Below are 14356 nucleotides of genomic sequence, written 5' to 3'. Positions count from 1 at the left end.
TGCTTTTGTATAGATTAATATTTCCTTTAACTTAAACTATAAAATCATTTCTCTAATGGAAATAGAAAAAATTATCACCGTTTATATTGCTAGTTACCAAAATTATACAATATCTACAATACACTGACTTTTTTTACGCTTAATACTAACGTATTAAATAAATATTATTGTTTTAAAATAAAAAATTTGAACATTCCACTAAAATAATAAGGAAAAACTATTATTTTTTAGTTGACCGGATTTCACTGTCCGCTACTGAATATGTTTTCACCTAAAAGTAGCTGTCAAGTCCAACGGCCAATTTTGACCCGGTTCAATTAATGCCCTATAATACCATCTCCCGAATAAAATTTCATATTACTTTCGTATTTATGTAGTTATTGATTTATCTCGCTTTAAGTAGTTTTTAAGAGTACCGTTATATGGGGTACCCTTACAATAACTTGATTCCGGTCGTAAAGTTTGTAAGGCAGTTATATGCTATAGGGGTAAGTACCGGCGATTCCGTCAAATGAGCAGCTTCTTGGGGAGAAAAGAAGGTGTGCACAATTTCCCAACGAAATTTTAAGAATTGAAGAACTAGTTCGCGTATATATAAACAATTAGACGGATATAACCGACTCAGTTTGTCACGCTGATCACTTAGATATGTATTTTATAGTGTCTTCGCCTTATCCTTCTGGCTGTTACAAATATCGTGTTAAACTAGGCATTACAAAAAAAAATTTTGTCGTTGCTCAAATTTAACTATGAGTTAATTACCTTAATATTTCCTTTTCTACTTAGGTATTTCCATATTTTCACTATGTTTATTAAAAGTTTGAACCGGTGTAAGAAGAAACTATAAAACTGTATATAATATGTGTGATATATTTTGAATATTTGATTTGAGATGAATTTTTTATAAATTTCTGTTGCAATCGGACCTCACGTACCGCATTTGTGCTTTTGTTGCAATTTGTTTTGTCTTTATTTTTTATCGACATTTTCTTTTATTTCCCGAATTGTATTTTGCCACAAGATAACAGCTCACTTTTGTCCCTCGAAAATACGCCACATTTCATTGAGGCATAAAATACAAGCTACTGTGCAGCGTAAAATTCATTAACACGCTCGAACGACTAACGGTTATTATTCAGTTCAAGTGAATTGGGCATAGAAAAAGCTGATATTCAGCAACAACACAAACTTAATTAAAACTTAATTAATTTTCTATTTTGGGTAATACATTGATATACAATAATGGAATTCTATATATTAGTACGGTACGTATTTTAAAATGTTGGATTCTAACTTTTTGATTTATTGCGTTGAAAAAAATCTCTATATGTCAAATAACTTTTTTATAATGCTTTATTTACATCTTCACATCTCCAAAGCCTTCAAATGAAGCATTTGGCAGGTGAAAATCCTGAAGATTTTTTTAAATAAGATTTGGTATTTGTGAAATGAACGATTATACAATTTATTAGGAAGTGGTAAAAATGTACAGTTATGTGTTTTTTAAGCAAAGAAACTGACCTTCACGATACATATTATGAGACGAATTTTCCTTTTATTTTAGTTTTTCAAAATTAAAAACATTGGAAGAACTCTAGTGCTAAGTTATGTGAGAATTAGGTTAGCTTTTGTTGGCTGTTACTTTATGGCTATTGCAATCAAATTTCCATCCTTGCTCTTAATAATGAATTAATTCTGCTTTACTTTTCTCTTTTGATCAATCAATTTCACAGTTATCAATTTCAATAATCGGCAGCTTGCCCACACCATAAATACCAAAGCCAGTAGCGGCAGGCCGAACAGCACAGCAATCGCATCCAAGTTATGATATTCAATGAAATTCAAATCCTGTGCAGCCACACGCATATGCGGCGCGCCCTTATGACGCAGCACATATTCCGTCCAATAGATTGCCTTCTCCAGCGGCTTCAGCGGCTGATCGTGATAGCGGTGAGAGAGCTCGCGAGCGCTCTGGGCGAACTTGGGATTATTCAGAACCTCCAATATGGTATCCTTTAATTCTTCGGCATTTAAAGTCTTCAAGTTCACACCTAGGCCAAAACCTTTCGCTTTCGCACGCGCCACATTTCGATGTTGATCGTAGAATATCGGTATACCCACTATCGGTTTTGCATAATGGATTGCCTCGATAGTGCTCAATAGCCCACCATGTGTAATGAAGAGTTTTACATTGGGATGCGCCAATATGTCGGCTTGTGGAAACCATTTATTAATGTAGACGTTTTGGGGTTTTCCCGGTAATTCAGGTACTTCGAACTTCCAGAGTATATTATAGGGCAATGAGGCAAAAACGTTCAAAATTATCGCAAGTTTTTCTTTCGACAAATTTGTGCTAAAAAAATTGGTGCCCAAAGAAAAAAAGATGGCACCATTTGGATTAGCGTCAATAAAAGCTTCCATATCGGCAGGTAAAGCGTTCGGTTTATGGTCTATATGCCAGCCACCCACTTCGATGGCGTTGGTCACGTAAGGACGTGGTATGCTCATCGAGAAGTGTTGATTCAACAGCACCAGTGAGAAGTTTTTTCTTATTGCCATAAAATCAGCAGTGGGTTTGCTTACATGAGTTTTATATATTTCATATTGTAAAGGTATCATAACAAAATGGTTATGCACCCACTCGACAATATGTGTATATAAACTCTCCAGACGTTGGTAAAAGCTCATATGATCGCTGTTGGTGCTTACGACTGACGGCACATAAGAGAGTGGTGAGGTATTGCCCACCAGTTCGTCGATGCGCATATCAGTACCAAAGCTCGAAACACCGATGAGCGTTGCATTAAAATGATATGACAGCGCGTACAGCGCCTCCTGTTGCAGCACTTCTACAATGAGTAGATCAAATGTGACGCCATTTGCCAGCCATTTCTGCACTTCCGGGTGTTCTAACACCCTGCGCGTGGGTGCAGTTAGGAATTCTATGCCCCAGTTTAACTCTTCCCATTTGCTGATTGTGGGCATAAAATCTTCCAATGGAAAGTCTGTAAAATAAATAAAATAATAGTTATTTGAATATGAACATAATTAAAAATAAAAGGAAAAACATAAATGAAGAAATCGTATAACGTTATACAGATATTGCATGTTGAGTCATCAAGTAAAGTCTGGTTCTATTCAATTCGTATTTCTTTCTTCTTCTATTCTCGTCCCATGATTTCATATCGAATACAGAGCTGATAGCGAGTAAGACTTATTGTCTTGCATACGCTAAATTTCAAGAGGTATTCCTTAGGATACTACAATGTCTCTCCATAAAGCCATCGCCACAACATGTTGTGGCATATGTTACGACGTGAGTAGGCATATGTAGTTTTTAGTTAAGAGAAGGCATTACTTTTGAATTGCAAACGCGTTTGACAAAATTTAAACTAAGAAGCCAAATAATTGCACTCAGCTTTCTAACTAGGCTCTCTTTTTGATAGCAGCTGACTAAGTTTAACATTATATCAGAACGAATCGACAATTTGGTTTAATCCATCCTATATTGTCATTCTTTTCTAAGAGAGATAGTAAGAAAACTGCAAAAAATTTAGCGAAGAGCATCTGAAGAGACTGAAATACAACTGGAGAGTGTGTGAAAAAAATATAACCTAGTAGATACTCAGGTTAGAATATTACTTTTCATATCACCTTCTCGTATAAACAAAACATTAGTATTCATGACATGGACCCCCGCGAATTATCTTGATCACGTAAAAACAGAAACTTTGCATAAATAAAATGAAAACGCATTCACATAACATATTTTTGTCTATAATGTTTCTTCATATCCATTTTCTTTAATCTCGAGAAAACTTGTTAGTGTAAAATATTTACTCACCCTCCAAAAACCTTTTTTCGTTTATAATTGCAATGTCACGGAAATTCGGCACTAGGTTTTTCTGTGGAAATTCTGAAATCACCGTCACATCATGACCCCTTGCAGCCAATGCTTTTAGATAATTTTCCACGCAAATATATTGTGAACGCCCCTGAAAGGGGAATATTGCTAAAATCTTTGCACCATATAAACTTTCAAAGTAGCACAATTGTACACACAATAAAAATAATATTTTTAAAGTCGAAAAACTTTTCATTTTCGTGCGCTTCTAAAAATTTATCGTAAATTCTATAAAATGAAGCAAATGGGACATCGCCAACAAACGCGACGCGTAAAACAAAAATGTTATTTTTGCAAATCATGTTTACGCACGACGTTTTCGCTCTGGCTAAAGCTCAAACTTGCTCTCACAACTTGTTTCTGCTCAAGTCGTATGTGAATCATGTGCTGAACACAGAGAGCGCGACAGACTGCAAGCGACATCTGTCAAATATTAAAATACACACGTTCTTATAGACACAGTTATTTAGGCAACTGCACGACTGCAGGCCGTCAGTTGTCGCTCGCGCTAACTTGAAAATATTTTTAAGTTTGCCGACAACAGTAGAGTTGACAGTAGAGAGGAGTGATGCCACTAATATGTAAAATGTACCTGACGTTATTTTACAAATAAAAGCAACAAATAGCTCTGTTATATCATTTGTGATAAAAATTGATCATTTAAAACAAAAATATTTACTTATTTACTTATTTTTTTTTTTTTTTTTGTATAAATAATTTCACTTTGAACAAAATATTAAAATTTCATTTAAGTGAAAGGTATTAATATGGCAACAACGAAATTGTGCATACAAAGTGGGCAACTGTGTTGTTTTGTGTACATCCGGCCATTGTTATGTCGCTGCCTTTTTACAAATGTTCATGTCGTGCTGTCATGTCGTGTCGCTCTCTATGAGCTCAGACCGTCAATTGTATTTCATAATAATAATGACATTAGAGCGACTTTTCGATTTAGTTGCTCTGAGCTTAGTAAAGTCCATCGACGCAAATACACGATCTGCGAGTACAAACAAAAGCCCCATGAACTTCACACACAGCAAATGTACGGTTTTGTTGTTGAGTAAAATGTAATTAAGTAAAGACTGTAGTCATTTATATTTAACTCTTATCAAGCGGATTATATCTGATAATGATATATACTAACGATTATGAAAGATTAAATTTATTTATGCTGTAGAGCAAGCAAAAAGAAATAAATAAAAACACCTTCTCAATCGCTAATTAACGATGAACAAACATACCATATGGCTCGTCTAACTGAGAACACTTGAATTTGAAACAATATAAATAAAACTGAAATAATTAACTGATTATAATCGAACACTTAAGTTATCAGTTTCATAGAGCATTTCACAAAGCAGGAAGATACGAAAAAATGCTTGATCAATTACCATACACTCAACATGGTGATCATATGATATGAATTTGTTCCTCTTAGACATACCGTCAACGCCAAGTTTAACGTGGAAGACCTCAAGAGACTTCAATAAAGAGTCAGTCCGGTCCGAAAAGACATCACAGCCGCTTGGAAGTTGCACCACGACAACGCCCCGGCTCCCACCGTCTTTCTTGTGAGCAGCTACTTAACCAAGGCCGGCATACCAACGCTTCCGCAGTCGCCCTACAGCCTGGACTTGGCCCCCCTGACGTTTCTTGTTTCCTTGCTTGAAAAGGCCGATGAAAGTACGGAGGGGATTCAAGCAGCTTGCACCTCGGGTCTCAAAGTTATTCCGGAGAATGCCTTCCATGACGACTTCAATGCTTGGAAATCGCGGTGGCAGAGCTGCATCGACGCAGAAGGAGCATATTTTGAAATTTTTCAAAGAATTGTAACGATTGGTTCAATAAATCGACTCAGTCCTACTACTTTCAGGACAAACCCTGTATCAAGCAAACAATTGAATGAAATTAGAACAATTTTAAATAAAGTAAAGGAGATAACTTGAGCTCCATGCAACTAGCAACTTCAAAGTTAATAATAACGATTTCATTACCAGATTTAAACCGTTCTAATTTTACATGTCACATAATGGATCTAATTATACCTTCATTTATTGTTAAGCGTCAGATACAGCTAACGCTTAAATTATTTTCCAGATGTACCAAACGCAATAAAAATTTAATAGTATATTTCAAGTCTAAACCTTTTAGCGCAACATCTGGCAGAATATCCAGTATCAACCACTCTATACAAATAAACTTTAAACTTTTCTAAATACTTGCACGAATTTATTATTTGTTATATCTACATATATTACATATAAGAGCGAATATCAAACAGATTACATTCGTTATCAGCAGATGAAAACTTTCCGTACGCATTATTTATACTATCGGTATACCTTCTGAGAGAGCAAACTACTCTTCAATCATCATCATAGTTACGCTCTCTCTTAAAAATAGCCTTTGAATAACAGCATAACAATGAATAACAGCATACTGTATTCATATATATGTATATAATTCTCCTCAACAACTTATTATTCACGCTTTCGCTTCTTATGCGCATTATCGTTGCTTCTAAATATTGCCGCCAGAACTTGAAAAACTCCGCGGATTATAAATATAGTCAACAACAATGGAATACCAAACAACACAGCCATTGTATCCACACTATGGCGCTGTAAAAAATTCAAGTGACGTGCAGCTACACGCAATTGTGGCGCACCCTTATGTCTGAGCACATACTCAGTCCAATAGATTGCTGCATCGAGCGGTTTCATAGGTCGATCATGGAAACTAGCAGATATCTCTTGCGCTCTTTCCGTGTACGTGGGATTATTCAACACCTCTAGGATGGCATCACGCAGCTCAATGCTGGTGAAATTTCGGAAGTTTACTGCGATACCAAAACCTTTATATACGGCCTTTTCAACATTTAAATATTGATCGAAAAAGATTGGGGTACCAACAATCGGTTTGCCATGATGTACCGACTCTATCAGACTGTGCATACCACCATGTGTAACGAACAATTTTACTTTAGGATGGGCAAGTACGTCCGATTGTGGAAACCATTTGTTTATAAAGACATTCTTCGGTTTATCCGCCAGATCCGTCTTCTCAAATTTCCACAACACGTTCACGGGTAACGAAGCAAATGCGTTCATAATCTCTTGCAGTTTTTGTTTCGGCAATAATGCGCTCTTTATGTTCGACCCTAAGGAGAAGTAGATAGTTCCTCTGGACGAGGCATTAATAAAAGCTTCCATATCCGTTGGTAGTTTCTTCGGTTTGTGATCAATATGCATACCAGCCACCTCGATTGCATTCGGCACCAGTGGACGCGGCCAACTGAACGAATAATGTTGATTGAGCAGCAAGAGAGAAAAATCTCTACGTACGTCTGTTAAGCGCAGTGTCGCATTGGGAAAATATTTTTCATAGTACTGTTGTTGTTCCGGTATTATTACTAAATATGTATACAGCAGCTCCATGGTGTTTGTATATAAATTATCTAAGCGTTGCCAGAAATTCATTACATCCAAATTTGTTCCACTAGGCGCTGGTACATATGCTAATGGCGAAACGTTGTCCACCAACTGGTCGATCACAACATCTGCGCCAAATGTGGAGACACCAATCACAGGCGCTTTGAAATGTTTTCCCAATGCGTAAAGTGCATCTTGATATAATACTTCGATAATGATGAGATCGAATTGTTCGTCAGAGTGTAATAATTGTTGGAAGTCTTTATTATTAAATACCGACAAGGAAGTCAATGCTGCAAATGCCTGAACAAATTGCAGTTCAGCCAATTTACCAACAGACATTTGCTCCATCCCGTTGATTATTGTCTCTAAAATTATTTCAATTAAAACTATTGCTTCTTTATCTTAATTTATCGACAATATTTGCACTAACCATCATAATGAGATTGCTCTATATGTATCTTTATGTCACGAAAGTTTTTCAAGGGTGTTTTTTGCGGAAACGCCGAAACCGAAGTGATTTCATGTCCGCGTGTCGCCAGTGTTTTCAAGTACGACTGCACACATATATACTGTGAAGGACCCGGAAAAGGAAAAACTGCAAGTATTTTTGCTGATTCCACGTAGTTTGTGACACTTGCATATATCCACAAAGCAGCTGCTATAGATTTCAATGATATCATTTTCCACGTTGTTACCCTAATAGACACCACAACGCTTTATATTCAACTAAACTAATAATTTGTGCGTAGCTTGACTTTTATAACTACATATTAAGAGAACAGAGAGCATAGTAGTCGTAACGAAACGTGAACCTCTCTAACATAGTAGTATTTTAATAGAGTACAATGAATCTCTATAACCTCTACTACAATTATACCCTGAACAAGGTATGTTAAATTTGCCACGATGTTTGAAAAACGTCGAAGATCCTGTAAAATATGTATATGTATAGTATAAAATATGAGTAGAATGAGCTGAGTCGATTAAGCCATGTCCGTCTGTCCATTTATTTGTCTGTCTGGATATATACCAAATCTTGCACCTATCGTTTTCTCCATAAGAAGCCGCTCATTTGTCAAAAGCGCCAATATCGAACCACTATAGTTTACAACTGTGATACAAACTGACCAATCCAAATCAATTTCTTACATGGACAACTTTTCCATTTAACAGCTATCTCCACGAAATTTGACTCGGATCATTAGCTTATACAATAATGCAATCTCCGCAGATTTTGTTCAGATTGAGTCACTATGGCATATAGCTGCCATACAAGCTTAACGATCCTTTTGTATGTGTGAAGGGTATAATAGCTTTAACGTTAACGTTTTTTCTTGTTGGAATATAAAACTAAGCAGTTGAATTAGTCTTCGGAGAAATCTTTATTAATTTTCATTGTACTCGTATATACTGTTTTGTGCAACTACGACAAGTCTATGTAAATATTTGGTTTTTGTTTGCAAAATACTTAAAATCTATGTTTTTATTAGTTATTTAAAATTTAAAGATAAAGTATATAACGAAAAACGACTTCTTCAACCTGCTTCTGGAGAAAATAATTCGAGCTGCAGAACTAAACCGAGAAGGTACCTTCTTCTATAAGAGTGTATCGGCCTCAACACCCGCGCCGTTAGTTCTACTTTCTCCAGGCTGGACAAGGAAACACAGAAAATGGGTCTGGCAGTGAAAGAGGGCAAAACGAAATATCTCCTGTTATCAAACAAACAGTCGTCGCACTCGCGACTTGGCTCTCACGTCACTGTTGACAGTCATAACTTTGAAGTTGTAGATAATTTCGTCTATCTTGGAACCAGCGTAAACACCACCAACAATGTCAGCCTGGAAATCCAACGCAGGATTGCTCTTGCCAACAGGTGCTACTTCGGACTGAGTAGGCAATTGAAAAGTAAAGTCCTCTCTCGACGAACAAAAGCTAAACTCTATAAGTCGCTCATAATTCCCGTCCTGCTATATGGTGCAGAGGCTTGGGCGATGACAGCAACCGATGAGTCGACGTTACGAGTTTTCGAGAGAAAAATTCTGCGAAAGATTTATGGTCCTTTGCGCATTGGCCACGGCGAATATCGCATTCGATGGAACGATGAGCTGGTCGAGATATACGACGACATTGACATAGTTCAGCGAATTAAAAGACAGCGGCTACGCTGGCTAGGTCATGTTGTCCGGATGAATGAAAACACTCCAGCTCTGAAAGTATTCGACGCAATACCCGTCGGGGGAAGCAGAGGAAGAGGAAGACCTCCACTCCGTTGGAAGGACCAAGTGGAAAAGGACCTGGCTTCGCTTGGAATATCCAATTGGCGCCACGTAGCGAAAAGAAGAAACGACTGGCGCGCTGTTGTTAACTCGGCTATAATCGCGTAAGCGGTGTCTACGCCAATTAAGAAGAAGATATAACGAAAAAAAATTACTACTGGCTAACGGAACAAAGATAAACAGATTGTGTTAAAAAAGGAAAAGCTATGAAGGGCCTCCAAAACGAAAAGAGTGAATCCTCCGTACACTACTCCAACACTGAAACATGAAAGCAGCAATATCTTGCTTTAGAGTGCAACGATTTAAAACACAAAATTCAATGCACTAAACAGTGATTTCATTACAATTTTGGGACGGTTTTTGACTATCCTTGTTGCAGTGCAGATCAGAACTATATCGAGAAACTTTGGTCTCACTTAAAAAAGGTACGGCCTTACTAAGTAATAAATTTCGTCAAATTCCATCAAAGGACATAAAATGAGTGAGAAGCCATTCCGCAAGACATCAAACAAAAAAATGTGAATCAGTACCATGGAGATGTCAAGCGGTCTTCTACAATAATAATTTTGATGAAAACTATTAACTTTTTTAAAATGATATTTAAAAAGGATTAAGCGTTGTTAACGATCGATTTTTAAATATGCCCATACCTTTCTTGTAAGTAAAGCAAAATTTCAAAATTCAACACACAAATGTATGTACATAATGTTTATTTCACAGAGTCTAGCGCTGTGTCAAACAGACAGATCACAATAAAGAAATGAAATTGTATTTATTATTATGTGTTCGGCCGGTGTTTAAATAGCATCCGAAACGTAAGTGAGATTCTTCTGAATGGAACCTTAAATTTATACATTGAAACTTTATTTGAAATGCCAGACCAATTTATTCGCGTTAGACAGAAGGTTAGTTACAAGTTTTCCCACAACAAAAAATTTTTGCTTGATGTGATAAAAATGTAATTTAACATTTCTGCTATCAAAATAATACAGAAACTTTGAATATTACACAAACGTATATGAAACAAGTAAGGATAGGCTAAGTTCGGGTGTAACACAACATTTCAAACTCTTGCAAAATGCAAAATTCTTTACGAATTTCAGTAGTACATATGACAGGTTAGCTGGCATTTTCGGTAAAAAGTTTGCAATAAGAAATGCGGTCCGCGTATTCGGTATCTGGGAGCTTGAATAGTTTTCCCCTGAACAATTTTTCACCGCAAGGTGGCACATCTCAGAAGAAAGTTAAAGGGCAGTAAATAATTAAAAATTCTGCTATATAGGAAGTAGACGACAAAAGTTCAGCGCGTAGGTCACGAGATATGGGTGCAGCTACCCATGGTATATATGTACCTTTAAATATACCATAATACAATTTTGAATGTATTTATCAAATATATTTTGAGTTTTAAAAGTGTAGCCTCTTTTAAGTTCAGTTGGAAATTTGAAAAACTTTAATTTTTTCTATAAAAATTTTGCTATATTTTCCTATCGACCAGATGTACCTCTGAACTTATATTCTAGTTCATAGACTCTCACACTTTCACTACAATATTTAGCTTCGTATCCGAGATATTTTTATAAAAATCAACCTGGTTAATTCAAATAAGATATATTCAGTATAAATACAACCAAAGAAATATAATTTCCACATTGAAATCTAGCGACTGTAGTGACAGAAGTGATGAAGAGCAAGTTGAAAACAACTTATTATTAATCAGTTTTCAATTATTAAAAATCAATAAAAATATATAGACGGCATCAGTGAAACAAGAGAATATACAAATATCGCACACTCATTTAGCATGTAATAGAAATAACGCAATACAGCAAGTCTTTGAAGTGTATATACAATATGTAAATTGATTAAATTTACTCTATGATTGCTACCATTAATTCATATTAATTAACCTTTATCTATTACTGAAATAAAATAATTCTAAAACGAATGTTGAACGACCAACTTGGTGCACCTCGTATTTTTTCGATGTAACCGCGACAAAAAACTGTGAGTTTTGACAACAAACATTTTCGTGTGTAAACCCAGACTTATTAAAATTCGACATTTTACTCATTCTTTTTCTTATTGTTCGAACGATCTTTATTTAGCAATACTACCAATAATAAAGTGTAAATCCAACGGGTTATAAATATAGCCAACAACAATGGAATACCAAACAACACAGCCATTGTATCCACACTATGGCGCTGTAAGAAATTCAAGTGACGTGCAGCTACACGCAATTGTGGTGCACCTTTATGTCTTAGCACATACTCAGTCCAATAGATTGCTGCATCGAGGGGTTTCATAGGTCGATCATGGAAACTAGCAGAGATCTCTTGCGCTCTTTCGGTGTACTTGGGATTATTCAACACCTCTAGGATGGCATCGCGTAGCTCGATGCTGGTGAAATTTCGGAAGTTTACTGCAACACCAAAACCTTTACTCACTGCTTTTTCAACGTTCAAATATTGATCGTAAAAGACTGGGGTGCCAACAATCGGTTTAGCATGATGTACCGCCTCTATCAGACTGTGCATACCACCATGTGTAACGAACAATTTTACTTTAGGATGGGCAAGTACGTCCGATTGTGGAAACCATTTGTTAATGAAGACATTCTTAGGTTTACCCGCCAGATCCGTCTTCTCAAATTTCCACAACACGTTGACGGGTAATGAAGCAAATGCGTTCATAATCTCTTGCAGTTTTTGTTTCGGCAATAATGCGCTCTTCACATTCGAGCCGAGCGAGAAGTAAATAGCACCTTTTGCAGAGGCATTAATAAAAGCTTCCATGTCCGTTGGTAGTTTCTTCGGTTTGTGATCAATATGCATACCAGCCACCTCGATTGCATTCGGCACCAGTGGACGCGGCCAACTGAACGAATAATGTTGATTGAGCAGCAATAGAGAAAAGTCCCGACGTACCTCTGTTAAGCGCAGTGTCGCATTGGGAAAATATTTTTCATAGTACCGTTGTTGTTCCGGTATTATTACTAAATGTGTATACAGAAGCTCCATGGTGTTTGTATATAAATTATCTAAGCGTTGCCAGAAATTCATTACATCCAAATTTGTTCCACTAGGCGCTGGTACATATGCTAACGGCGAAACGTTGTCCACCAACTGGTCGATCACAATATCTGCGCCAAATGTGGAGACACCAATCATAGGTGCATTGAAATGTTTACCCAATGCGTAAAGTGAATCTTGACAAAACACTTCGATAATGATGAGATCGAATTGTTCGTCAGAGTGCAATAATTGTTGGAATTCTTCGTTCTTAAGTACTAGCAATGAAGCCATTATTGAGTATTCGAACCACGTACGTAATTGGGTTGATTTAGTTTCAGACTTCTCTTCCACCGCTGAGATAATGAATTCTGAAAGTAGAGATTATTATATATGTATGTATTGTCATGTTTTAGAGTTTTATAAATATCATTAGAGGGCAAGGCACTTACCATCATGATCTTTGTATTCATCCTTCAACGTTATATCACGAAAGTTTTTTAAGGGTGTTTTTTGCGGAAACGCTGAAATCGAAGTAATTTCATGTCCGCGTGCCGCCAATGACTTCAAATAAAGCTGCACACATATATACTGCGAAGGTCCCGTAAAGGGAAATACTGCGAGTATTTTTGCAGATTCCGTAAATCTTGGCACGAAAGCATAAACCGCCAAAGCCAATATTATATGTATGATTCGCCCCATCTGCACAAGCCCACTACAAGAACTGCGTCAACCCAACTTTGTAATCGACTGAAGAAACACTCTCAAAAAAGCGTTCCTTTTATGCGTTTTAGAAGATAAGGCGGCAATTAACAACAAACTCATAGTTAAAATTATCACGATCTAACAGTGTGCAATCAGTACGTTACTACTAAACGGTGGACAATGGTTCCCGAACGGAAAGCAAAATTATACACCCCTTTTGTTAAGCTGCTGGCCGCCGAAAAGTTAGTTCTGTAAAATTCGGTGCATATTTCCAAACCAGTTGACCTCATAATGCGAGACCTAAAGCCCGACAAGCCCGAATTATCGCATTCAAAATTAGATATTAATAACAACAAAGGCATATAGCCTAAGTCCGTCTCTGTTATATCTCCCACATTATTCTCACTCTCTCACACTATCTATCATTTAGCGCTACTAAATGTGCATACTATGTATATATACTAATACATATTAGTCGTTGGTGAAGAAGAACAGTTACGCTCTGACGTATGCTGCTATATGCTGCTATTATATGTATAAGATAATAATAACGCATTAATACTTTGTATTTACCATACATATGTATATGATTGAACAGATATGGTATGCATGTAATAGTATTGACTTCAAAATGACTCGACAAATTTATTCACGTCTGCTTGTGATACTTAATATAGTAAATAAATTAAAAAAATGTTCATAAAACAATTAAAATTTGAGTAAATACATAAGCAGATTTGGTAGGTAGCAACGTTGAGAACTACATACATATATTTTCTCCAAGGAAAAATTATGTCTCATTTTATTCGTTTAATGTTTTTAATGGAGAGTTTCTCCATTTCTCATATCAAATAATTCTTTTTTCGATAGATATTTTTTTTTCTAAAAACTGACTTAAGAGATATATGTATACCTATATCTAATGGTTGAAAATTACTATTAAAGCCAATTTATTTCTATCTACAATTAGACTTTTCTCTTTTAATTGGTGATAGAATTAGAGCAAAATAACGAAACAGTTG

At 36.2% G+C, this 14356-nt stretch overlaps 2 protein-coding genes across 3 annotated transcripts; both read right to left on the bottom strand.

Annotated features, from left to right (window-relative positions):
• Window positions 1-1440: 1440 nt before the first annotated feature.
• LOC120766218 (UDP-glycosyltransferase UGT5-like) lies at window positions 1441-4140 on the bottom strand. The gene is made up of 2 exons (XM_040091592.1): window positions 3845-4140; window positions 1441-3005 (listed from the first exon to the last, which is right to left on the bottom strand). Exons 1-2 carry the CDS (start codon window positions 4098-4100, stop codon window positions 1690-1692), a joined length of 1572 nt encoding a protein of 523 aa, XP_039947526.1. The 5' UTR covers window positions 4101-4140; the 3' UTR covers window positions 1441-1689.
• A 1991-nt stretch (window positions 4141-6131) lies between these two features.
• On the bottom strand, window positions 6132-13362 carry LOC120782185 (UDP-glucosyltransferase 2-like). 2 transcript variants are annotated; one of them, XM_040114327.1, is made up of 2 exons: window positions 7769-8047; window positions 6132-7703 (listed from the first exon to the last, which is right to left on the bottom strand). In XM_040114327.1, the coding sequence occupies exons 1-2, from the start codon at window positions 8016-8018 to the stop codon at window positions 6385-6387; spliced, it is 1569 nt and encodes a 522-aa protein (XP_039970261.1). In that variant the 5' UTR covers window positions 8019-8047; the 3' UTR covers window positions 6132-6384. The 2 variants fall into 2 exon arrangements, with proteins under 2 accessions (XP_039970261.1, XP_039970262.1); XM_040114328.1 differs by lacking the exons at window positions 6132-7703; window positions 7769-8047 and adding exons at window positions 11395-13000; window positions 13082-13362.
• Window positions 13363-14356: the final 994 nt, after the last annotated feature.

Source organism: Bactrocera tryoni, chromosome 1 (assembly GCF_016617805.1).
Source record: "Bactrocera tryoni isolate S06 chromosome 1, CSIRO_BtryS06_freeze2, whole genome shotgun sequence".
NCBI lineage: Eukaryota > Metazoa > Arthropoda > Insecta > Diptera > Tephritidae > Bactrocera > Bactrocera tryoni.
This window is presented reverse-complemented; position numbering and strand designations above follow the sequence as displayed.